Genomic DNA, 27,354 nt, shown 5'->3' with positions numbered 1-27,354 from the left:
CAAAAATGGTCATCTGCATGTATTTCTGAAATGAAACCCTTGGAGTTCAGAGAGTCATTTGACACCCAGCCTCTGTTTCGTGAGACGAGCCTCCCTTTGACCCACAAAGCCTCTTCTGCAGACAAAGCTGCAGGCTTCTCATCTCCAAATGTGAAAACCCGCTGAAAGGGGAATCTTGCTTTCAGGCTGAAATTGCACATTATCAAATTGCACCTCCAAATCAGAAATTGCACTCTTTACTGCATTACTTTCCATTCCCCTCCGCTGTTCTACGCCCCCCCCCCCCCCCCCCCCCCCAATTTCCTGTTTCATGTCGAGCCACTGATTCTGGATCAGCTGCAGCCTGTTGGCACTGTGTGGTTGGCACTGAGGGGGGATGTTCACGCTGATCTGTGATCAGGCTGAGGCTGTAACGGCACTGAGTGAAAGAAAACAACAAAAATATACTGCTCACATTTACTTTGGCCAAAGATCTACACGTCTCCTGACACTTTTAACATATAGGAGTAAACAATTTGCATTTGAAGATGAGAGCACCGACAGGAAGTCACATGTCAGAACAAATGTGTCTCTTAACAGGAAGGCAGGAAGCCCAGTGAACACTGATCTGGTAATTTGAAGGTTAAAAAATATTTTGATTTCCGAAGTCTCGTGGAAATAACTTTGTAATTTGGTATTAATTTTAGGGAAAAGTTCTGTTATTTTAGTTATTTTGATTAGAATTTAGTTACAGCTGTAGCAGTAAGCAGCTGTTGATTTCCAGAGGATTTTTCTTAAAAGAAAAACATCCTTCTCATTTTTATTTTTTCTTAATTAGGTCATTATCAGAAAATGTATTATCTATATTTGATCCTTTTTCTTACGACAAATGTCAAATATCTGCACGCTGACCTGTGCTGAACTGATTAGAAGACTCTAAGTTAAGCGAAAAAATCATTTTAATTATACAGCTCAAGATCACAAATTCTAATTTTGCCTCAAAGCGTTTTACAGTCTGTGCAGCATAAGACTCTGACCTTAGACCCTAAATTTGGATTAGGAAAAGTGGAGTTAATTGGAATTAATTAATTGAAGGCGTACCAATTCAACACGTTCCCTATAATTAGTACCAAATTACACAGTTCATTCTGGGAAACTGCCTCAGAAGTTATTGGGAAGGTTTTCGGAAATTATTAAAAAACTACTGACCTGAACGACTTTACAGTTTTTATACATAGAAGTTACATGTAACCTCTGTTTTAACAGTATTTAAATAGTTATATTTCAGTATGAAACAGGCCCTAACTACATCATAAATATTGTAAATTAAATGCTCTTCAAATAAAGATTATATCCATCCAGGATGTAAAGGTGGGTTCAGGCTCCATTTTGGATCCGCAGGGCTGAATAAAGAATAGTTTGAAGCTTCGTTCAAAACAGTGAGAGCTGAATTCTAAATCAGCGTTCGAATTCTGCGCAGCTTATTTTTTCATATCCGTTCCTTCAGTTTAAACTGTGTATTTCTGGACAGCTGCAGATAAAGATTAAGCTACACTCCAGCGCTGCCTGTGGGCTTCTCATTTTTACCCGACGCTCACTGTCAATTTCACAGGTTAAAATGAGAAAACGCCACTGGTGGCAGGTTATATCAGCAGTCCCACAGTTATGTTAACTCTGTAAGTAATTAGATCAGGGTAAAGGCTATAATGAAACTTCCTGCTGTTTTGTCAATATGCTCTCTGCAAGCAAGTGTCCCTCATAGAATTGTTAGACAATGGAGTCCCACTTTCTGCTGAAACAATCTCACACGTCTCACTGCTTCACTTTCTGAGGTCAGTCTTTTTTTTTTTTTTTTTTAACTTTCATCACATCGTTTTAATTGTTTAAGCTTGTTAACATTTTAGTTTAGTTTTGAACCTGCAGCACCTAACTTGTTAATGATAAAGTGTTGAAAGAAAGTTAGCTGCAGATGTTATCTGAATGTGTCAGACGCGTTTCTATCTTATGCATCTCATTCTCCGGTTGTAAACATTAATTAAGCTGCTACTAAAAAAGTTTCTCACTCTCAGGCAACGAAGGATAATTACAGATTGAAATTGATTCTCTGAGTTTTGCTTATTTATAACTTTAATTACTTGGAAATGTTGAAAATTGAACATGATTAAAATTTAGAAGGGATTCAATCAGGCATGGATGGATTCAATACTAAGATTCAGATTGTATAAAGTGCTATCACTCCCGAGCGCCACGTAAAAATGTAACTTTTTAATCAAATTCAGCTCAGTCTCATCCCAGGTGTCTTTATGTTTTTTTGACATGGAAATCACCAAATCAGTGTTTACTGGAAAAGGCCCATATGCACTTTTGAATCCAGAGTTTTCTTTGTTGTGTCAGGTTTGGCAGAGCCTGAAGGCGATTTAGCACCAGAGTGTTGATGGAAAAGTTAATCTGTGTTTGGCTCAGCTGATCACGAACCAGTGGCTTTCTAATTAGATGCAAAAAAACAAAACAAAACAAAGAATGATATACAGTGAACGCATATCAACACTGCCGGGATGAGAACTGAATCTTTAAAAAAAACCTGCTGGCGTGGTAAGTAAAACCGAAGGAAACTGAAGGATAAAATAATATAACCAGCTGTTCAAACCAAGACGAGGACGATGGGAGGAGGGTGATCCTGGCACTGGGGCACTGTGGGTGATGTAGTCCGGGTCACATGGCCAGAGCTCGGGCCTTGGCGGCTGCTGCCTGCGCCCTCTGCACAGCTCCCTGGCTGTTCTCCCTCCTCATCAGCTGGTTGGTCTCAAACAGGCCTTCGTGGCTGCCGCCGCCGCCGCCGGGGCCTCCGTCCAAAAACGTCAGCACTCCTGGAGCGAACAGAGACATCCTCGTTACATATTTCATCAAAGCAAACGGGAGCTTCATGTAAACAAAAGAAGAGCTTTGTGCCGTGCTTTTAATGAAAAGAAACAACTACTGATTCTCAACAGTACGCGCAAACAACTTCAAACAACTCACACAATACTGTGACCTGTTGTGTCCGCCATATTTGAGCAAAAAATAGCTGCATTTCTTGACTGCATTGCTCAGTCTTTTACAAAATACATTAGTTATGGAGAAAACATTGACCGAATGCCGTACTCAAGTCTTTGGGACCATTTTGCCAGGCAACCAGTGGGGATTCCAGAGGACGGTTTCCAGAACGTCTTGTCTTAAGCTAAGTCGGCCTTAATTTGCTGTTCTAAGTCCAATCTTAATAGTCAAACCAGTCGGACCATCTAGGCCTTCTTCTCGCTAAGACCTGGCGTAAATCTTATGACTAGTCATAAGCAGGCGTGAAGTCAAAATGAAGCCTCTTTCTTTGCCTTTTCTCATGTCAGTGTCTGTAAAAGTGCATTTTCTTTTTCTTTGATCCTCCATAATTTTGCCACAAATTAGAAATGATTAGCTGCAAACTAACAAGACAGCAGGGGACTAACGTATCCTAGTAACGCACGCTGCTAGGTAATAGCCACAGTCACAAGGGCGTTCACATGGAAACATATTGCAAAGACCCGGCGTAAGTTTGGTTGGTTCAAACGCCATAAAATCCATTCTAAAACCTGATCTTAACAAAGACTGACTTGGCCGGCTTAGTAAAGACCAAGTGGTGCGACCAATTCCAGAGGGTTTTTGGTCCGAGCCAAGAAATAGTCCTGCACATAACCATCATGAGTCAATGAACTGTCAGTTTAACACTTCAGCTTTTTGTAGGATTTACACAAACAGCACACAAATTGTTAATTAGTGAGCTTTAGGGATGATTTTTGTGGACTCTGGACAGAAAGAGACTAGCTGTCTTTATGCTAAGCTAACCAGCTGCTGGCTCCAGCTACAGTACCGACAACATCAGTACCACTCACATGGAGTGGTACTGATGTTTTCACTGAACCCTCTGCAGCAGAGCAAATAAGTGTATTTCACAAAATGTCTGACTACTGTCTCTGAAGGTTAGGAAATTGTATTGAAAAAAGCCTTTGCTTTCTTGAAGCACAAAACGAGACAGAATGACTGCATTCCTTTCCTCACCTTAAACAAGTTCTTTGACTTTCTTTAACACCATAAAACTGTTTTTCAAGTTTTAGAGGACATATGGAGAAAAACAAATTAAATATGTTGACAGTAGATGGTTCTTTTTTTCAATTATCTTTCTTATTTCCTTCATAGACATCAGGAAGACAGTTGATTACATTTTACAGATGGGTATTCACGAGAACAAACAGATAAACAAACAAACAATAATTAAATAAATAACTATACATACTTGTATGCACACACACATACCCTGTAAATATACGTATCCTTGTGTAAATACATCAAAATACTTTGGTAAATGTGGAAGTTCACGAAACAATTTCAATTTGAAGCAGACAGTAAATGTTTTGCAGATAGATTAGAAAAGTATCTCTGTGGTCTGTGAAAACCATCAGTAAGTATAGACAAGTCACATTTATAAATGGTCGCAATCCAAAACTAAAACTCGTTTGAAAATGTTAAGATATTTCGGAGAGGTGTTTAAAGGTCACCATGCACCACATCTCTGGAAGTAATTCTTCAGTAAAGGGGTTAAATAAGATTTCATTTTCAACAGTGATTTTTTTAACCAACACCTAAAGAAAGAAATCTAGTTGTGCAGGAATGAGTCATTTCTACAAACTCCTGGTTCAATACAGAATTCCTTCTTGGTGTTTGTTTTGTCTGCTGATCAGCTGTTTTCACTGAAAAAGACACAAAACCTTACCCAACTGCTGTGTGAACTCAGTCATCAGTAACTCCCTTTTTTTAAGCTGAGACTCAGAATCTCATTTGCGTCTCATTAATCTTCTGTCATCTGTTTGAGTCCTTGTTTCTTTCTTGTAATGGATGAACTGTTACCTGAACTCGGGTTAATCTTTAACCAAAAACTACATAAAAAAAACATTAAGGAACGCAGGCCTCCCTTTGAAAATATCACTTGGCCCGGCTCTCATTTCAGATTTGTTAGATCTCAGGAAACTGAAAGAATCTTTATGTTCCACCTCTATTTTTACAAGCACAAAAATGAGCCAGTTGTCACGGTGACACATTGTTCTACCCTGGCCGCCCAGCAGCCTTCAAATAAAAACGTGTTGATTGCCTCCAGAGACTCTGAGCGCAGACACACAGCGGGCTGCAGACCAGACAATTAACACATTTCACAGTTTAATATAATCAAAAGTATTTAGAGAGAGAGAGAGAGAGAAATCTATCCAGTATTGAGAAAATGCGACACTGAAACCTTACCTCAAAACTTATTCTCTTATTATGTGATAAGTGATACTAACTTAAAAACAATTATAAAAAGCATAAAAGCTAACAAAACATTAAAGTGACGTAAGTAACTTGCAGTAAGTCAAATCTCAAACTTCAATAAATGTTTTATTCTGATGTATGATGATGGTTGATGACAAAAAATACTAGAACACTGCATAATGAGAGTGTAATTTAAATTGGACCTGAAGTGTCACAGAGACAGCATTTTGATCTTTAGATCAGTGGTGCTGAATTACACTGGATGTCCCTGAGAGCGGTAGCACCCGGCTAAGCAGCACCGCTACCCTTGCCGTGGCGTATCGCTCAGATTTGCCCCCGACTGCTGCGCTTAAAGTCCAAATTGTTTGAATTTTGACCTTGTTTGCCACCTGATCCGCTGTATGTGACGACGCCGGCAGAAGAGACACAATCAGAGGAGGGAGAGACCGATGGTCGGGTCTTGTAGGGAACCCCGGACTCGTGGAAGATCATGCAAGAGTGATCATTTTAATCCTTGATCAGCATCACAGTGAAGGAACAACATGCACAAATTTCACAAATCAAGAGTGTTATAGAAAGAGGAGTGTCTGTGTATCAAGAGTTGAGTGACTATATGCGGGCAAAGAGAATCCCACAGGGTCTCAGGATTAACAAAGTCCTACCATCAGGAAAGACAACGTTTTTTATGACCATTGGAGTGAAATACTCAATAAATGCTTGTTTGACCTGATGGCTCTAACCATACAAGAAGTATCTGCTACTCTCGCAAGTGTTCGCGACGAGATCACACAAGCCAAACAACAATTGGAGACTGAGTTCACAGACCCGGAGAAACTTCTCGATTAAGAAGATTATTCACAAATCAAGAGTTCCCTTCAAGACAAGACCAAAGACAACTGCTTCAGAGTTCCCCAAACTGTAACACAGCACTGAAAACAAAACACAGTCTCGCTAGTAAACGTAATGTCTGACAACATGTGAACAGTCAGGTCAGACTACGAGATTTGTCAGACATATTGTTTATGAACTTAACTAAATCCAGGGTCAGCTTGGCCCGACTTGACTTGACTTTTGGTACCAGGCACTGTTCTTAATTTCGTTTTCCACTGCAGTTGGGTACTTGGGATGCCACATTGAGGAAATTTTCCCACCGGTTAATAAACTCTTGTTTTCTTGCACAAGAAAAGATGTGAGCTGTCAGAACGCTTACTTTGATCTTTGACATCAGCTAGATCTTTACATCTTTACTTTGAAGAAAACTAATGTTTATAAAGTTGATTTATGATTAAGTCTTGAGTTGCAGGTCTATTAAACATCCCCCACATTGATCCCAACAACTGCAGCTGACGTCCATACTGTAGATGAGTTGTCAAGTAACCCTAACGCTAGGTCGCCCTACAAATTAGTTGTATTATTAGCTCTTTGTCAAAGTTAGCTTGCTTCAACCCTTCATGGTAATGTACTGAACAGCAGAATATTCACTCTTACAGTATGTCTGCCCACACCCATGACTTTTTGGTGATGCTGGAGCTTCGTTTAATTGCCCTTCCAGTGAATTTCAACCTATACAGGCATCTCAAGCTGTCAAGCAACCTCATGTCAGAGGAACTAAACATCTGCACTTCATAAGTTAACCACATTGTGATTTTGAGAGCTGCCATTTTCAAAATTTCGTTGAGTGTGGAGTTTATTAGATCAATTGCCAACTATTTTGGTAATTGATTTATTGGTTTGAGTTATTTTTTGAAGAAAAATGTCAAAGTTCTATGATTTCAGCTTCTTAAATGTGAATATTTTCTGGTTTCTTTTCTCTGACAATAAACTGAATATCTTTGGGGTGTCATCAAAATATTACAGATGCCAAATCCCAGTTTTCCTTGCCGATTCCGGTTTCTGATTTTTTCAGGGGTCTGACCTGCCGATTCTGCCGATTTTGGCCAATGCCGATTTCAGTCTTTCTAAGAAGTATAAATGAAAGCATTCACAGCTAAAATTGGATGTTCATAATAAAACACTGACTATTGAATGACTTTCATATTTTCTCCAAAAGTGCTCTAGATTACAGCCAGGCATTAGTATAGTATTATATTAAGATTATATACTAGAGGGAACATGATGTTGTGAGTTGTTGCAGAATCTCACAGGACACAATTTCACATGAACTCATGTGGAAGCAGATGTAAACAAACCAGACAGTGATGCGGTGCAACAGTTTGCTTTAGTAAAACTTTACAGTGCAAAAAACAGAAGGAAAAGTTCTGGATGAGAATGAGAATGTTTGAGGAGATGCATCGACACGGGTCGTTTATTCTTCAACTGTCAGTGTGTGAACCTCAGTCTGCTGGTGGCTAACATTAGCCTGAAAAGCTAGAAAGTTTACTGCTGTTTGGCAACACCATCAGCCGCTCACTCAGTCTCTTTGTAGACTGTCTGTCTTCTTTTTGTCCTGTTCCTGGAATCTTTTGCAAACACTGGCTTCACGCAAGCATGTGTCTGAGTGTGTGTGGCTGTGATCAGCCCTGTTGTGGCTGTGATGTCACGGTCAGTGTGTCTGCTGCACGCATGACGTGACCATCGTGCAGAGTGTGTGTGAGACTGACCAGCCGGTCACCGGTCAGGGCCGGCACGCTGAAAATAATTGTTAGTTGCAGCCCTAGTCGAGCGAATAAAAAAAACTGTGATTGCAGTAAGCGGTCAGTGTGCAGGACTTCCTGCGTCACTCAAGTGTTGATTCTGGAGACGATTCTCTCTGACCAATCAGTCATCTACAGAGTTTCACTCCAAGGTTCATTATCAGCTCAGCTCGCTTAGAAACCAGAAAAGAAGTACCAGTTAATATTCAGAACTTACCAGCCATACCATGCAGTGAGAAAACAGCATATTACAACAGTGCAGAAAATCTTTAAAATAAGTACATTCTGGTTCATTTGTACTTTTCACAGGAAAACAAATTGAGTAGTGAAGTCTTACCGTAGCCGTCCACACATCCGCTTTTAAACTCGCCCTCAAATCTCATCCCATCAAAGCGAGTGAAGACACCGGCACCTTGAAATTTGCCCTGAACGAATTCACCTTCATACCTGAAACACACAAAAAAAAAACACACACACATTTACAAAGCAGGAAAAAAATTAAAATTCCAACATTGCTACAACAGCGCATCCTAATTGAAATCATTTAAGAACCGCAATTAAAAGAGCTGAAGGGGAGGGTGAGGAGGGATTATTTTCAAAAGCAGAAGGAATCCTTTTATAGTTTCATGACAAATGCCTGAGGCTTCACTGCTGCGTTGTAGCAATTTCGGCCTTGAATGTTTTGAATTTTTGGCATGAAAATTTAAACTGGCAAAAAAGTATTTGTGACTGAAATATTTCAAACTTTCCTTTCACACTCTGAAAGGCAGCAGAAAATGCGGCACATAACTCAGCATGGACAGTTTTAAGTCTGTTTTGTGGAACTAAAATGCATATCTTGATGCTCTTTTTTTTCTTATAGCTAGTCATTAGGATCAAACACATTCAAGTGACAAAAACATGATTTTTACTTCTTCTCGGTTATGTTTAGAAATCATACCTTAGATTTGACAAAAGCAGTGCAGAGCAAGGGAGACATAACTACAACACAACTACCATGAATCAGGAAAACATTTCCCTGATAAAGCTATTTATTGTATCTATTCTTTACATTATTGAGAGGTTTCAGTTTAACAGTTTTCCAGCCTGTTTTAACACACAGCATCCTGAACACAGCGGGTCATCACTTCAATGACAAACAGCCACAAACCGACACGACCTGCCAGAGAACAAAACATTTCAGGGTTCAAACATTGACAGAAAAATAAAGAAGTACTGTCTTGTTTCACAATGATTACTGGCTATAATAATTAATTATTAACTGAAAGCCAAATAGATCTAAATCACTTAATCACTTCAATGACAGCCTCGATATGACCTGTATTAGAAAACACAGGGTTCCTTTACCTTTTATAAAAGGTGCTATAAATAACCAAAATTATGTTTTGTGACAGTGGTCTACTAAAACAAAGTTCACTTTGTTTCACAACTGTCATAGTACAACTATTAATTTTACATAATAATAAGAGTGACAGTTGAGTTGTTGTAGTTCTTCTTTTCTTTTCTTTTCCTTTTCTAATAATAATAATGATAATGATAACAATAATAATACCAATAATAATAATTAAAGCTGCAAGGCGCCTTATCGACGGTGACTGTTTGATGAGTCGCTGAATTTTCACGTGCTTCAGACACTGCAGGAAGGAATTCGATGACACTTCCTGTCTCCAGTGGGTGCCGCTATGACTATGTCCCCTGATTGTCACATAGACGTATTCAGGCCGGGACTTTTATCAAACATATCAGATCTGGTGCAGATCGGACTATTTAGAGCGAAGTTATAGCAATTTCGTGTTTCATGGCGAGACACCAAAACTTGATGCCACACCATTCAACGTTGACCAAATCTTTCAATGGCCTTTGATCATAAAGTAGTCTAGATGGTACACACTAATTTTGAGGTTGTTATTGTGAATTCTGTAGGAAGAGTTCGTTAAATTGCAACGCGTGGAAAATCGCCAAAATTGACCACGAAATTCAAAATGGCCGACTTCCTGTTGGGTTTAGGCGATTGGTCCAAGAGACTTTTTTGTGCGTCTTGGTGGGATATAGGTGTGTATTGATTTTCGTGCATATCAGTGAAACGTGCTGCAGGGGCTGCTGTTGAAGGTGTCTCTCTTTTAACCTGGCTAGATCGCCGTGGTAACTGCCACTGAACTCATCACCTGGTCGGGAGCAGGTTATGTTCTGAGCTTCAGATTAAATCGGCTGTAAAAAGCACCGCTCTTTAGTGAATTGTCTTCCAAACGAAGAGATATTTAGATTATAAACTGAGAGAAGACGTTGAAAATGAAAAGTTGCTGAGTGGTTCATTCATATTCTCACCGAACAAAGATGTACAATGTAGAAACATAATCTGTATGCATCGCGTTGTCATGGTAACCCACATGTGGTGATGCAGAGTCACTTTTTTCCTGTTTGCTTCAGGTCACATTAACACTTTAAGTAAGATAATCCGCTTTATAAAGTTTAATTGTTTACTGTGCAGTTGTCACGTGAGAATTAATTGATCAGTTATTCTCTACCAGCATTCTTCTTCTTCTCCTGCCTTATTTGCTGCAACAGTGTTGCTTTTGTTGTGATATATTATTTATTTTCTCCATAGCTCTTCATTATAATAACTTGTATGATGCAGCAAACGCCTCCTTTTTATGTGAGCGCGCACAGAGTCTGAACAAGAAAGCCCCAAGTTAACAAAGCAAGTTGATAACCGCCGTCATGATGCCCGTTATCTCGACCGACTGGGGGTTTTAGGTTTTGTCGAGCCAGCTCATGCAAAGAAAGCCCAGCCGTGTTGAGCTTCCTTCGTAGCACAGCCCTCTGATCTCCTCAGGCAGGCTGTTCCACAGTCTCGGCGCTCTGACTGCAAAGGCTCTATCACCCTTCTGTGCAAGCAATGACGCATCTGAGGATTTGAGGGAACGGGAAGGAACACGGGGAACTAAAAGCTCAGTTAAATAACCAGGGGCCAGCAGTTAATGATGTGACGAGGCTGAGGTGCGTCTGAGCGTGCGGTGGTTGAATGAGACGCCAGCTTTTGGAAAAGTCCCACCGAGAACCCGCTATAGTTCCGGCTCAAGGATTTTTTGCATGAAAACCAGGATCCATCAAACACCAACCTAAACTGAAGAGAAGACCCAAGACCAAGCTCACTGCTCATGACACACGCTCCAGTTTAGAGCTAGTATCAGATACTTTTAAGTAAAACCTGTAGACTTAACTAGTCTGTAACACACATCCACATTATAGACATTACACTATGTATCCCACAAACAGCTGCATAAAAAGGAAAATAGTATCATAGTAGAGTAATGTCTTTCTTTAACTCCCTTCCAAAGCAAATACATGCACTTGCTAGATGAAGATCTTAATGACACTGGTGCCGCTAGAATCGAAAGTTTGCAGCTGCTTGAATTAAAGTAGCTGGGCCAAGGCACAGCAGAGCAGCCAGTGACATTCACCCGCATTTGATTTTTGTTCCAGATAAAAAGGAACTTTAAATCGATTGCTAAAATTGTGAATCTATTGTAGCTGCTGTGAATCCAAGGAGCCGTCCTCAGTGAAGGAGCTATAAACTTTTCAGAGCCTCCTTTCAAGTCCATTTGGTCCTTAAAAGGACAGATTTTCTGCTGAATATTCATTTAAAACCTTATTTAAAACATGTTTCCAAAGCCCTTGAAGAATTAATCAACTGTTTTTTTTCCTTCAACAGATGGCCTTGAACAGGTCGCACTTTGTTTCTTACTTAAACATCCTCAGCCGTACTTGAACATTTCACCTCCTCTAAACAGAGCAGAGCAGATAAAAACATTTTCCAATTATTAGGGTCACTGAGCCACATCCTTTAATGAAATTCTTTTCTACAGCGAGAAAGAACTTTTAAAATGTTCGGGTGATGGAGGCATTTAAATAATTCAGACGTTGGAAAGGACGTTTTAATCACACACTACCTATATGAGGTCTGTTAAACAAACTGTGGGATGAGGGGTGTCAGGTTTAATTTTGTTCTACAGTCTGCTGAGTTTCTTTCTGTCGCTCGTGACTTTTCAGAGGCTGATCGACTAAAAGTTCATGTTTTATTATATTTCAAGAATCGCCCAGAAAAGAATCTGAAGGCCATCCACACCTTTAACAACATTCCTGTTTGGGACATTGTTAATGGGAACGGCTGAATATATCAATAATATACTGGATGTCAGTGATTAAACGTCTGCAAAAGCATTACTGACAGTAAATTAAAGGTCCAGTGTGTAAGAATCAGGGGGAGCTATTGGCAGAATATGGACGAAATGGAATATAATGTTCTTTCTATCTATTCTAGATATGGACTTGTGCGTTTTCCGTGAGTTTCTTGGCCACCATAGATTCTCCTACATGCCTGGAAGGAGAGGGTGAGGTGAGGTGTTTGCAATCTGCGAGCTCACACTTGATGCCACTAAATTCTACACACTGGTCCTTTAACAATTACGATAATTAATTCATTTTAATTAATAAAAGATAACAAAAAACTTGTAATTAAATATCTCTGGGTTGTGAACTGGACTCTGGGTCATTTCATGCACTGAACAATAAATTGATTTTTAATTAAAAAGAATCAGCAGAATAATCAATAATTAAAATAATCTTTAGCTGCAGCCTAGAAGTACATCATGGTGAGGTCAGTGGTCAAAATGATGTTAACTGCATGAAGACGGATTGGTTTGTAGACGATCAAATAAAGTCTTTGTTTTGTTGCATTCTTTTTCCTTTTTCTGGTTCTGACAATTAGGGACGTTCCTGGCGACTAATTTCCCTGTCGATTAAATGCAAAATTTAATTTAGATTAATTGACTAGTCTAACAGTAAGAAAACACTCAGAAATCAGTTAAAATTAAGCACAATTCATTACTTGATAATGCATCTCTACTGATCATAGCCTGCCAGAACTTCCTGTAATTGGTCTGAAAGTCTGAACCATCCAAAAACAAAAAATGTTTTCACGCAAATAATGAACCAGTTTGATCTGGACTTGGTCGAACCGAGGTTTAGCTGTGTGGTCTGGGGAGGTTCCACACTTGTAAATTTTGGTTTGGATCAAAACTCTAGTCCAAATGAGGCAGGTGTGAAAACACCCCACGATAACTTGAGCTGAATCAGTCAGTCCATTGATTGATGAGTTGATGGGCAGAAAAATGATCCACTGATTTGATAATCTAATCGTTTCAGCCATTTTTTAAGCAAAAATTGTAAAAAAAAAAAAGTCAAACATTTTTGGTTCCAGCTCATCAAATGACAGGATTTGCTTCTTGTCTTGTCAAATATCATTTTAAAACTGAATATCTTTCGGTTTTGGACTTTAAGTTGAATCTCCAAGTTGATGGGTATTTTTCTCATTTTTTAAAATCTTTTATTAAACTAAACAATCAATCAATTCCACAAAATTATTACCAGCAGATTAACTGATTTGATAATAGGGCTTGTAAATAACATCTCGACATTTTTAGGCTATTCTGCGATATGCAATACATATTTTGATATAGACATTTTCTCTAAAATACTTCACCTTTAGGACTGGGTGAGACAAAATCAAATATTGCAGCATACTTTATCAAATATGACATTGCAACAATATTATAGGGATGACTATTGGCGCTTTCACTTTCTTGGATAGAGACAGCTGAAGAGCAAACAAGGAAAGGGGTAGAGGGATGGGATGACACGTAACAAACGGCTGCAGGCGGGAGTCAAACTGGCGGTCGCTGCAGAGGACAGCTAGCCTCATATCATGATATCAACATAATTTTGAAATATTGCCCATCCCAATGTGATAATGAAAGTAATCATTAGTTGTTAACATCTTTAATTCCATGACAGGTAATTCTGCTGTTAACAATATTCTAAACTTCAAAATAAACTTCAACAGTAACTCTCTAGATAAAAATTAAGCGGTAAAAAAAAAACAAAAAAAAACAGATGAAGAGGTACCATGACACTAGTTCAAGCTTTGTGATCATTTTTTAAGGTCAAAGGTAAACAGGAAGTGAAGCACAGACCTGGAGCCGTCGGGGAAAACCAGCACCCCGCAGCCGTTGAAGAGGCCGTTCTCAAACTGCCCGGTGTAGCACGTCCCGTCACTGAAGGTCAGCTGACCCAGGCCATGACGCAGACCTGCAGCGGCAAACACACACACAGCTGAGTTATGTTTTTTTGATCAACGCCTTCTGACAGATTAGGTTCAGTTAAAAGAAAAAAGATTTAAGCTGCTGAAAACATCCTAACAGTGGCGGAGAGAGAAAATGCAAAAAGGTTTTATTTTTTATGTTACTAAAGCACAGTTGTGATGCAGTTGGCAACAGATCGATACTCATCATGTTTTTCTGTTGTCAGCGCTGATGGAAACTCAGTGCTTCCACGTGCATTGAAGGTTAACTCCAGGACAATAAGCACTTATGAAGTTCAAATAAAACTAAATGAAACCTTGGTAATACATGAGACTATCTGCTCTTCAATGATATTCTAGTTTCTTAAACAACTCTATTTTCTGAGTCAAAATAAAGATTGGATGAAAGAATAGATGTTATAGAAAACATCATGTTTTCTATGCACAAACAAAGACTAGGACCACGTTTCTTTCCTCAAGGATACATGAATGCAGTTGGACAAATAAGAAAAATATTGCATCAAGAGCACTTGTGCGATTGATATTTGTGACCACACTTGAACCAGAACTGATGAAAACAATCTCAATGCATTGCTCAGATGTTGTGTGTGTATTGTTGTAATTATTCCCCACAAGAACTGAGAATCTTCAGTCTAATTTTCATCTAATACAGTAAATTCTATCCTTGAAAACAGAACAATGAGAAGTTTCTTATGCCTCATATACTATCAAGTATGCCCCACATGCTCATTTCATTCATGTAATTATTTCTGAACCATATTTACAACTCTTCGGTAAGAATCCCAGCACAAAAGATCAAACTGGAACGACAACACACAGGGTTGAAGCAAAAATGTGAGGTTAAAAATATATATATATATATATATTCTATTATTATTATTATATAAAATTATTTTATTATTACGCCTTGCAACAACTTTTAGGCCATAAAAGAATTGCAAAAGGACTCCCGCACACTGCAATATATAATTTATTTGCAATGTTTCCATACTAGACCTTCAACAGGCAAAACAGGTCTAGTAGGGTCTAGGGTCTAGGGTCTATCGCAATGTCATAAATAAATGATATATTGCAAGTTAGACGGTGTGCGGGAGTCTTTTTGCAACTTCTTGGTCTTCTCTCTCCAACGCACCTGTCTTGTTTAATAGATGTGCGAAGTGTTTCCTTTGTTCTAGGCCATAAAAGAAGAAATAAAACGCAACACTAGACAGGAAAATACCAGATTCAAAATATTCAAGCGCAGTTAGTGGTTTCCAAACTGCTTTGTTCTTTTCAGGGTTGTGGGTAACACGTTACAAAGTAACTCTGATTACTTTTTTGTCAAGTAATGTAACACGTTAGCTCTGCAACTCAAGTACAAGTTTTCAGTTTTAAACAAGCAATCTGTCTGACATTACAAGTTTCCTGTCACAGTGAGAGACTCGTGGAGTAGATGGATGTATTGAACAAATTCCCCGCGATCCAACGCACGTAGAGGGGCTTTTTTGTCCTCTGAAGTCTCTTCAGAAGAACCAACTATCAGAAGAACATTACGAAAAGCTTCTTCTGCGTTATAAAAGAGTAAACTAGAGCATATTGGTTGGGTCAGTCTACATAATTTGAAAAGCTTGAGCATGTTTTTAGTTTGTATGTAAGCCTAAGCACTGACCTAGTTGTCTCATTAGACGATGCTGTAATGATGGTTGAGCTGATGGCTGATCCCATCATCTATCACTGATCTGGCTGATTATAGGAGTGGGATTAAAAAAAAAAACAAATAAATTCTTAGATGTATCTCTTCCCTCTTGAAAGATTATATCCCAAAACAAAAAGTCAGTCATTTAAAACCCGGTTCCCAGCTATGATTGCCTGTTACAGTTTGCTAAGACCCGGCTATACGCTCCTTATTGCTGAACCAACTGGATGGTGAAACGTAATTGTTGTGTTTACGTTCTGAGCTGGCCTGCTTCTTGATGGGTACAATACAACTGGCATCCCCTGGCTTAAAACCTAGCACACAGAAGCATTTTGGCTTCTACAGAGCTGAAGGGAAAAGAGACCCGGACAAGAGCCACACTGTATTCATGTTATGTCAACAAAAGTAAAATATTTTGAGAACACAAGAAATCATATTTCAAATTTCCACCTGTAGCTGGAGAAACAACCGGTTGGAGGTGCTGGAGTTGAGTCCAAATAAGTAAATTCATATGTTTATTTTAATTTTGGATCACTACAAATTAGGGATGTGCGTGATTAGTTGATTAAATGTCACCACCTTCACCAGTCAGCACCAGAAATACTGGTCAGTTAAACTATTTATTAATATGTTATTAATGTACAACACCAGTTAACTGTTGCCTCCATGTTATGCAGCCGACACATTTATTGTCATGTTTTGTAATGTAAATAATGCATGATGCAAAATGCCACACATTTCAGCTGCATTTAAAATATGATTTGGTTATTTAAGAATGTGATTAACGTCTTCAAATGGCTCCTAAAACATGCAACATTTTTTGGACAATGTTTAATCTCATTAAAAAATAAAATGTGCTCAATTTCAACAGTTTTCACGTCGTAGCCCTCTGAACTGGAGCTGAATCGAATCATTAAGTGCCAAGAGTTTTCTCAATCAGGAAGTGTTTTAGTTTGATTGACAGGTTTCTCAGCCTACCACAGTCAGCTGTGGTGGATAATACTGGCTCATCCCACCTCAACCTCAACCTCAACCTGTTGCACAAATTTGGATTTTCTCCCCTGAGACAGTTGAGGAGATTAAGCTGTAAATCCAAACCACTAACATGACGCCTATGATATCACCCATATTTCCATGTTGTTCTGCAGCTTGTGATACACTTTGTTAGTGTGAACATACAAAAAAGTAGGTAAAACATCCTATAAGGTTCAGATAAACTGCAAGTTTAATCTCCGAATCAATATCGTATAATAAATTGAAGATTTTTTCTTGGGAGTGCAGATTTTACTTTGGCAAAAAATTAAGAGGGCAGGTATATTATTTTAACTAATATTTTTTGAATAAGCAGTTAAAAGACAGAAGGTGGGCTGCTCCTTTTCATTTTGCACCACTTAAAATGTTCCCACGGGGGTGAGACCCAATTTTCCCTCTAATTCTGCGACTAATTTCCGTGATCGAGAGGATGGCGTTTGGAGGGAACCGGGAGGGAAAGAAGTGAGTGTTTCTCCTTGCCAGCCTCTATTAGCAGGCCCAGTGGGAATTAGGAGAATAACTGGATGTGAGGCTCAGTTGGACACAGGCTGAGGAGGTCCCGGGTTCCACATGGCAGCTGTAAGCGAGGGATAGGATTTACTGTGAGCTCGCCAAGTGGCATGAAACTGGTAGAGAGGAGAGAAGTGGGGAAGATCTGGTGGTGGGGGGGGGGGCCCTAACAGCGGATTGGGATTTACAGGAGGGGAGGCGGGCCACTTGGCAGGGGGTGAGGCAAGGGTGAGCCTATAGTGAGTGTTGTCCCTTGCTCCCAGCTAATGGCAAAGTAAATTAGGCAGTCCATCTGTCAGGCCTGTTTAAAGTGCTGCTCTCTGCCTAATCTCAGCAGGGTTTTCACAGGAGATTTGGAGAAGAGATTTGGCAGAAACTAAATCTGGAGCTCTGCATTCCATTTTCAAAGTCTGTCTTCCTCTGAAACATCCTGCATCCATATGTGCAGATGTGTGTGTGTGTGTGCACAAGCCGGACTCGATTAAGTATATATGGGTAAAGAAGAGGGCCAGCGGGGGCTTAAATCCAACTCTTCATCCAGCGGGAGCCCTGACATGCGAGCGCGAGCCCCGAGGAGGAAATTTCACGGAGTGTCCGCTGAAATATGGCAATCCGTGGAGCATCAAAGAGGCCGTGGACGCCTGCCACAAGACAAGCGCCTTCACTCAAGCATCAGAGGAGTATCAGTGTGAAAGGGGTTATTGAATTTAATGAAATCAAGTGTACAGTTCAGTTTTTACTGAAAGGACAGATTATCAGTGGACCGCTGCAGCAAGGGACAGTAATTTCCTGTCCGTCCCTTTGGATTTGATCCCTCCAGACAGACTCTAATCTGTAGTTCAGCTCCTTTGTAACGCCTCTCTCCAATCTCGTGTCGGGTCACGGTCTCTGGCTAATTACGGTTTAGCTGAATTTGTCCGGCTTTTATGTCAATCAATAGCGGTAATGCATAGATGTTAAATGACTGCATGGGCGAAGTATGGTAGTAAATGGCTTCTGGCTGTGCCTCGTCGTGCTGCTGTGGACGTACCCCCACCATACTTCCTGTAACCCGATAGCCCCCGGGCCTGTCTTCAACCGGCGCTCCGCTGAATTATTCATGTGACACCAAAGACCTCTGTCCGACACACACCTACATGTTTGTGTGCAAACAGTGACTCTGCACGCACGGACGGACGGACGCAGAGAGACACGACACTGAGGCATCAATCTGTGTTTATGACAACACCTTCCAACACACACACACACACACACACACACACACACACACACACACACACACAAATAAATATCACAGAGTAAAGTCAGCAGCGTTAATTCAGCTTGTGGCGTTAAAATCACCAGAGTGTAAATATGCATTTTGACATGCCAGAAAATAACTGTCTTAGGAAAAGGTGTGTGAAGTGCTGAAAAATATTCCCAGGAGGACTTAAGCTCTGTTTCCACGTGGAATTTGTGGAAGGTGAGGAGGTACTTAATTAAAAAGCTATTAACACCGAGTAAAAAAATAAACAATACACAAATAAATGTGTGAAATGGGAGCCGTCTAAAATTAAACAATATCTGCAGACAATTAAAACTGACATTTAACAAAAACTAGAAGTAAACGATGTACAACAAAGTAAATAGAGTACACTTTATTGCCAAAGACTTTTAGAATAAGTGTGTTAGGACTTTCCAAACTCAACTTACTTTACTCTGGAATGTTAAAACGTATCTCACAGTCTTTATTTTTACTGAAGAAGGAGGAAGCGATACAGTCATTGGCTTTAGGAAAAAAATACCAAGTTGAATTTGAGTTTAAGGCTGCAACTAATGATTATTTTCACCGTCAATCAATCTGTTGATTGTTTTCTCATTTAAGTGATTAGTTGTTTGGTGTATAAAATTTCAGAAAATGGTGCAAAATTGTCAAGTAGTGTTTCTCAAAGCCCAAGATGATGTCTCGTTTTGTCCACAACCCACAGATATTCAGTTTACTCCCATAAAGGAGGAAAGAAACCAAAAATTATTCACATTTAAGAAGCTGGAATCAGAGAATTTTGTTGTTTTTTTCTTCAGAAAATTACTCAAACCGATTAATTGAACATAAAAATAGCTGAGGATTAATCCAATCGATTAGTCCTTGCAGCTCGACTTTTTTTTACCGCACCAATCTAAAGATTTCCATCAACAGATGAAGTTTTATCCCTGCTCAAATCTACCTTGTGATGATTGTTGAAGTTTTACTTCTTGAAATTTGACATTTGAAATTTGAACATCTACAATTCCATGTGTGGGTCATGGGGTCAATCTACTGCTGAAGATCAGGTGATATGATCCAAAGCTCCAGAACAGCAACTGTAATTTCAAAAACGTATGTTGAATATGTTGCACATACGCGTTTCTTGTATTTTAAAGGTAAGAAATGTGACACAAAATCAACACGATGCCAATAAAATCCTGGCAACTCCAAACAGCCATCATGGAGCTTCATCAGCTCCATTAGTGGACTAATTTCTCATCACTTTAGAAATGTCTGTGCTAAAAAAAAAACAACCCTGCTGTGGACTAAAACCTGGGGGAGAATCACAGCCAAACCAGTTTAACAGTTTTTTGCCAACCGTGCAGAGACCATATGTTTCCCCCCCGCAGCTTCACGCCCGCTTCGGTGCCAAACTTTTGTTCTCTGTTTAACCTTGCCCTAAAGGTTGTCAAAGTGTTTTTGTCAAACTGCAAATACTGGTTTAGGTAGTGTGATATCCTGTCTCAGCGGGCTCACTGGCACCAGATGGTCTGTGTGCGTCTGTGCGTGTGTGTGTGTGTGTACTTTTCCCTGTAGTTACTGACTTCTCTTTGACACGTTTTCTGCTTTTTGTCCATTAGATGCAATCTGTGTGACTGCAGGTTCATGTAAAAGCCAACTAGTTTTGTTGTGTGTGACTCATTTACAGTAAGTTTTTTCTCCTGAGCCTCCAGTCTGTCCTTCAATCATCCTACTTTCTTTGAGCACAGTCGTCCACAGAACCTTCTTCTCTTTTCTCTTCCCTATCCAGAACCATTCCACCTTCTAAGGCTGCTGATAAGAACCCATCGAGGGGTTCTAATAAGAACCTTTTTATATTCCAAGTATTTTCTCTAGAACACACCAAGAGGGGTTTATTGAGAACCCTTCTACATTCCAAGCGTTTTATCTAAGACACTGGCAAGAGGTCCGATCAAGAACCTTTAGTCCAAGAGTTTTAGCTGGAACCCTTTTTACAATACAAGGGTTTTAACTAGAACACACTCAGTGGGTCCGGAGTTTTTATGTACCAAGGGTTTTATCTAGTACCCACCCAGGGGGTTCTACCATGGAATCCTTTTATACTATGGTACAAAGATCCCTTTAGGAAAGAGTTCTTCGAGGATTTCAACAATACGTTAAAAACTCTTTCATCCAATTTGGGGGAAAAGGGTTCTTAATTGAACAAAAGAACCTTTGACAAACCCTTTCTTCAAAAAAACGGGCCTTCTTAATGCAGTCCTGCATTAAAACAACGCAGGAGGCTGCGTTGGTGGCGGCGTTGTTAAACATAATGGTGACACGTTAAATATGATCCAGAGAGTCCAATTTGAGTAACAGATTAATTAATTTCAAGGCTTATCAGACAGTAAAGTACTGCACAGTGGGTTGTTGTCATGGCAGTGATGGTTTTATTATAACAGCAGTGATTGGCCAGTGCAGTGCCTTGCTGGATGATGGCGATCCTGTGTTGTTTTGCTGGAGCTCACTGCTTTGGCAACCCCGCCGCTGTATGGCTATTGGCAGGCATACCTTTTATTTTGATTAGCTAGAGGTAGTTAGCTTCCCAGTTATTAGCTAGTAGGTAGATAGTAGACAGCTAGCTACCTAAACGTGTTTAAAAATAGACAGGCATAGGGCGCTGTCTCTGGCTCTGATTGTAGGTTTGACGAAAACCTACGCTGGACACATGGAGAATCGTGGGTACATGAGACCCCTAGAAATCACAGGTAGCTTGCAGAGGGATGCTGAAAGTGAGCTGACGTTAGCTTAACACAGATCATTAACTGTATGCAGCCAGTTCACTATTAGTACAATTTAAATGAATGAAAACAACTTGCCTGATATCTCAAGTACAGCATGTACAGTTTGCCTCCTGGCTGCTGTTTTCTGTTCAAATCGTATTAAGTACGGTTGGTAAAATCATAGCTTCAGGTATCCAGCAATAGACACTAGCTCCCCATGTACAATTTGATATGTATTGCAATTCTACATGTATCGTGATTCAATATTACGATTTATTGTGGGCTTGTCTCTCAATTAATCCAACTGGACAACGGGGAAAACAAACTAAACGATGGGCACTTTTCTGCTCTGATCTTTAGTATGTTCAACTCCAGGCCTTCAGAAGGACACCCCTCCAAAAACTCAGAGCGCTCGAGTGCCTCAAACACAAGATGCCCAGAGTGCAATGGCAGCATGCCATATCTGAAATGCATGTGAAACTTCTCCCTTCATTACCATATTGATAATATTGCATAACAAACCAAAACAGACTAGAAAATTGCCAATATATATGTGTGTGAAAGATATGTGAAAACACTTAAACTTGCTTTTTTTTTAATGTTTCTGCCAACTACAGTGGTGGTGTGACTGAGAAGGTTTTAAGATTATTGCGACTTTATTTTCTTTTTAAGAATGAACCGTTCCTCCAACCCTGTAAAGACTTGACTTACACTTATTTGACCTGGGCCTCATGTGGAAAGCTGGTCCCAGTTGAGGAACCACATCAAGAGTGATTCAAAGCCTTCTGCGGTTTGACACCTTTGGTAATGAGTGACCTTGCTTAGATATGGGAGACCAGGGCCTCATTTGGGATCCAATGTCTGGGAGGGGAGCTCACAAGCGAGTGCCTGGTGGCCGGGCGTGTGCCCATGGGACATTTTAAGGTTCAGGACAAAGGCTTAATGTGGTGCCGCTGCTGTGTGGGCCCGCCACCCACAAGGCTCTGTGTGACTGTGAAAGAAACCTCCTGAACGCGCTCTGTGTTGAAGGCACAGTGGGAGCGCTTGGAGGGAAAAGCCCTGCTCATATCTCTGCCAAACGTCACTGAGATCTGTGCCTGAGTCAAAAAGCTCCACAGTGGCACCAGAGGTGGAGATTCACTCTGACATGCTGAAGGCTGGAGGCTCTGCATATTGTTGGGCTGTTTTGGTGGACACGCCTCTTCAGCGTTCCAGCGGTTTATGGTAAACCAGAGGGCGTGCTCTAATTATCGGGGAGTCACACTGCTCAGCCTTCCTGAGGCCTTCCTCATTTCCTCTCCTCACATCTTAGTCCCCCACAACCAAGATGCAAGATGCCAAGATTATAGCTTGTGACATTGACATGTGATTAGTGCTGGGCAACATATTGATATTATATTGTATCATGATGTAAGACTAGACATGGTCTTAGATTTTGGATATTGTTTTATCACGATAGCTTATCAGTGCTTCGTTTTCCTGGTTTTAAAGGCTGGATCACAGTAAAGTCCCTCATGTCCCATCATGCATTGCTGAGAGTTTGTTAAGTCTGCTAGGTTCCAAAATGCAAATGTTCAGTATGTGGTGGTTTATGTTGGTATTTGTAATTTTTGCGCTGGTTAACCATGAGTTTAACCATGAGTGAGATGGCTACAGTTCTTCACTCCAGTTGTAGTTTGCAACTGAGGTTTGCGTGCAGCCCGATGTTACAGGGCAATGCTTGTTTTATTTTCCCTCTCATTTCGCACAGCATAGCACATATTTAATACTACCCAGAAATGTTTTTAGATTAGATTTGCTGTCATTTAGGATGACAGAAATGTGTTAACATTTAGAAAAGATGATGCTGACAGAGACAGACATCACACAGTTTTTGTTTAATGGTGCAGTCATCCGCTAACGCTGATTATCTCAAAATGCCAGATAAGTGGCCCAATTAATCAGCCAGCCAATTAATTAGTCTATCATTGCATTTCAATACTTACTTCTTTCATGTGTGGATCACCTTTTAGGGCAGCACGCTTTGGTATAAAAGTCATATGCAAGTATTCTGTTATTATTTTGATTGAAATTTCAGTTGCAATATGTGATAAGATTAGTGGGAATGATCAGTTTTGCATTACAATTTTCATGTTCAATGAAAAAAAAAAATCCTGACAATCTGATATTTATGGACATCTGTACTGAACAAATTTGTTTTCTTTTGTCTGGAGACCAAGATTTTTAGGCCACATCATCTGTGCAATACTAAGTGCGTCATTATAATGCCTTTTTCAGAAAATTCTGCAATTTGGATATTGCACTTGGCCATACTGCGATTTTATTGCAATTGCAATTAGTTGTGCAGCCCTATGACACTGATAACTGATGTCATTCTGATAAGTCAAGTCAGGAGTAAGTAGAGGAACAAGAAAGAAGGGAAGTGGTTAGAGCCAGAGATGCTGTACACCGCTTTCATGATTCTGTGATAACTCCCTAGATTTAGTCCATTTGCGTGAATATTTATTTTAATTACTCAACAGACCCAAATGTTTTGAAACATTCTGAAAAATGCACCCCTCGTACAGTCCTTGCACCTGTCTAAAACCTGTTAGATCTCCATGCTTTGCAGAATTTATCTCCCTGACCTTTAACCCCATGATCTTGATAACATAAATAGCGTAGTACTGACTTCCTCATCATTGTCCATATGGTGAGCGGAGCACATACAGTATTCAATGTGACCTCGGCTCAAGAAACACCTTTAAGCTAATAAAGCAAAGCAAACAAAGTTGAAGTCCACCCCATATGTTACTGTGATTATTCTTGCTTCACTGAAGAGCGTTATTACACGAACGGTGTTTACATGAACTGCATGCAAATGTGATGGAGGATGGACAAGTGATTGAGCAGGCCGGTCTTGCCTTCTTTCCATTCGCCGTGATACTCCTCGCCATTGGAGTAGCTGAAGGAACCTCGTGTCAGGGTCATGGGTCCTGCTGGCACACAGAAAAACCATCATCAAGACCGGCTCTGGAGCTCATTTCCTGACACTCCAGCGTTCTGATGCGTAGAGCTGCGAGTTCAGCAAATAATGCGTCCACCTTTCAACCCACTGTGGGTTAATTGCTGGTTTTTGAACACTGCAGTGTGTTTGCAGCACAAACCATCATGCACAGATTATGCAACCAGCCACAGAAAGTACCCCCCACCCCCCAACAACCCAGATCAATAATAAAGACTTTTCACTGCACAGCCTCCCAGGGAGGTCAAGATATACTGTGCGCCTGAAAGCATGTGGACACCCCAACTTCACACCGTCATGTGATTCGCTGAACATCTCATTGCTAACCCGTGGGCATTAATCTGCTCCTGTAACAGCCTCCGCTCTTCTGGTTTGAAGCTTTCCACATGATTTCAGAACCTGGCTGCAGGGATTTGCTCCCGTTCAGCCACAGGAGTGTTAATGAGGTCCAACACTGATGCTGGACAAAAGGCCTGGCTCACAGATGAAGTGTCACAGAAAGTAAAGGTTAATCTGTCAGTTATTCTACAGTTTTAACCACTATTGTACACTATTGTTTAAGTGATAAAATGTCTGATAAAGTTTAAATAAACCCATCCAGTGATGTTAGTAGGTTTTAAATGTGGGGAATGTGGGGAAATTGTGTTGTTTGACAAGTTAAACTCATGTTTCATGTTGTATGGTTACAATGACTTCCAGCACATCACATGGACAGTAAAGCATCACCAGTCAAATTCATGAATGAATACAGCATCAATTAGAGTTGATCATTCTCGACAGTAGAGCTGTGTGTTAGCGAGAATCTGGCGATACGATACATAGAGGTTACAATTCATAGCAACATATAGTGCAATACTATAAGCAGGGTGATATATTGCTAATTTTGTCATTTTGATTTTTAGGAAATCTGTCATGGTATAAAGAACACGCCACCCTATTTATAAAACCTGTGTTAAAAAGTTGGTAAAAAGTTAACTTTGTTGTGCATCAGAACACTGAAGATGGATGACAGCTCTGCTACCACCGAACTGTTGGGGGTTGAATTGCAACAAAAAATGAACCACTGCCACGAATCTTTGCATGCATCACAATATTGCAACACGTTTTTGAGAATCAATACAGTATCACATAATATCGCAACACTCAAGTGTCTCTATAGTTTCTGAAACGCCTTCTTGACAGTGGACAGTTTATTTACTAATACCGAGTTTGTAGCCTTGATTGATTAAATGAAATCTGTGCCGCGACTGGTCTTGTGATGTCTCCAAATGGCTTTGTTTTTGTTTAACCAAACATCCAAAACCCAAAGAGATTAAATTAACAGCGATTTAAAATCCTCACATTTGAAACAACAATCTTTGGCATTTCTGCGCGGTAAATAACTTTATATGTTTAATTTCCTGTTGATCAGCTCATCAGTTGTTTCGCCGTCCTGCAGTCACAGTTTATCCCTGAGGTGTTGGACAGGGCTGAGGTCAGGCTGAGGCTGACCAGCTCTCCTTTGGCCTGTGTGTCCTCTGGAACAGATCGGCTCCCAGGCTTCAGCTCCAGCTTCGTTACAGAAACACACTTGCTGGATTTTCTGCTGAATCAGAAGAGGGGAAGGTTCGAGTGCAGAATAATTTCTACACTTTCTTGGCTTTTTTCCTCCAAAACAGAAATGCAGAAGCGTGGCTTTAGTTTGCATTACTTCACTGCTTAGTATGTATGTTGCGGCAGTACTCAGTAACGTGTCCACCTTTCAGGATCCTTTCAGGACACTTGAAACTTGTCACTTGTGATGATGAGTTGCAGCGATATACCAGTTTCACGATATACCATGGTATGAAAGTTGGTTATCACACCATGTGCATTTCCTCATCTATGGTACTGAATTCTGCAGTTTGATTTATCTATTTCTGAAGAGAGCTTGCTTTTTAAAGGTCCTGCTCCTCTTTCCTCCTAATTTCTTTTGTTTAAATGGGGGCTGTAGTCTACAGTTTTATTATTATTTTTTAAAATTTACTTTCAAAAAGGAGATTTTTCACACATACCGCCATTAAAAATGCTTTTGAGTTTCATGTCTGTCAGGACCATGAAACTACTGATTAATTCCATATCACTTATCTTCTCGATTAACTGATTAATAGTTGTTTGTTTGAATAATGTCAGAAAACAGCGAAAAATGTCAATCGGTGTTTCCCAACGCCCATGACGACACCCTCAAGTGTCTTGTTTTGTCCACAACCCAAAAATATTCAGTTTACTTGCACAGAGGAGTAAAGAAACCAGAAAAAAAAATCTCATTTAGGAAACTGAAATCATTAATCGATTATCAAAATAGTTGCCGATTGATTCAACAATAGATTAATCATTGTGGCTCCAGTCAGGGCGTAATATTTTGTGAGATTATTAAAGTGCTTTCATTCCTTTAAGAGTACTGTTTACCTTGATACTTGAGTATAAAGACACCAACAGTGTGTGAACCTACACAGAAAATCATTGGTGCAGTTAATGGCTGTTGTGCTGTTAACACGGGCTACTGCTTTACCAGGGGATCCCTCACCTGTTGGTGAACCCGGCCCATGTGGCCCACATGACCTATTGATAATCCAGTAATGTTGTGACAGAGTGCACGGGCACAGCAGAGGTGTTTTTATTCATTTAGGCTTCTTATTTGTGGCAAGAGATCCCCTTTGACTCCTCTCTGTGTTTATTCTATCTGTCTGGCAATTCAAATTTCCATTTTTGCTCAAATACATGATCAACAGCTTTGTTTACTGTGGTTCTCTGAGGGCTGTCCTGTCCTCTGTTGTTTCTGCAGACAAAACTGCCGCCGACAGGAGCATCAGAGACGCGTTAAGGCTTCATGATAATAAAGAAAACATCTAAGGCCCGTTTATTAGGCTGAATAATTGCTCATATGCCATCAGGCGCGCTGTCAGATTAGACGGGAGGAGGAGTGTGTATCCCTCCATCTAATGTTGCCACAGTAACGGCGCCCAAATCCCTTTCATCCTGCCGGCATGACGTTGCCAGCCCCCGAAACACACACACAGACACA

At 40.1% G+C, this 27,354-nt stretch overlaps 1 protein-coding gene across 1 annotated transcript; it reads right to left on the bottom strand.

Annotated features, from left to right (window-relative positions):
• Positions 1 to 444: 444 nt before the first annotated feature.
• On the bottom strand, positions 445 to 24,277 carry LOC146329465 (uncharacterized). Its single transcript, XM_084712205.1, has 4 exons — positions 24,211 to 24,277; positions 13,955 to 14,069; positions 8,260 to 8,369; positions 445 to 2,846 (listed from the first exon to the last, which is right to left on the bottom strand). Exons 1-4 carry the CDS (start codon positions 24,275 to 24,277, stop codon positions 2,692 to 2,694), a joined length of 447 nt encoding a protein of 148 aa, XP_084568331.1. The 3' UTR covers positions 445 to 2,691.
• Positions 24,278 to 27,354: the final 3,077 nt, after the last annotated feature.

This window comes from Lutjanus erythropterus, chromosome 3 (genome assembly GCF_056507025.1).
Source record: "Lutjanus erythropterus isolate fLutEry1 chromosome 3, fLutEry1.hap2, whole genome shotgun sequence".
Lineage (NCBI taxonomy): Eukaryota > Metazoa > Chordata > Actinopteri > Lutjaniformes > Lutjanidae > Lutjanus > Lutjanus erythropterus.
Note: the sequence above shows the minus strand (reverse complement) of the source record. Positions and strands in the feature narration are given on the sequence as shown.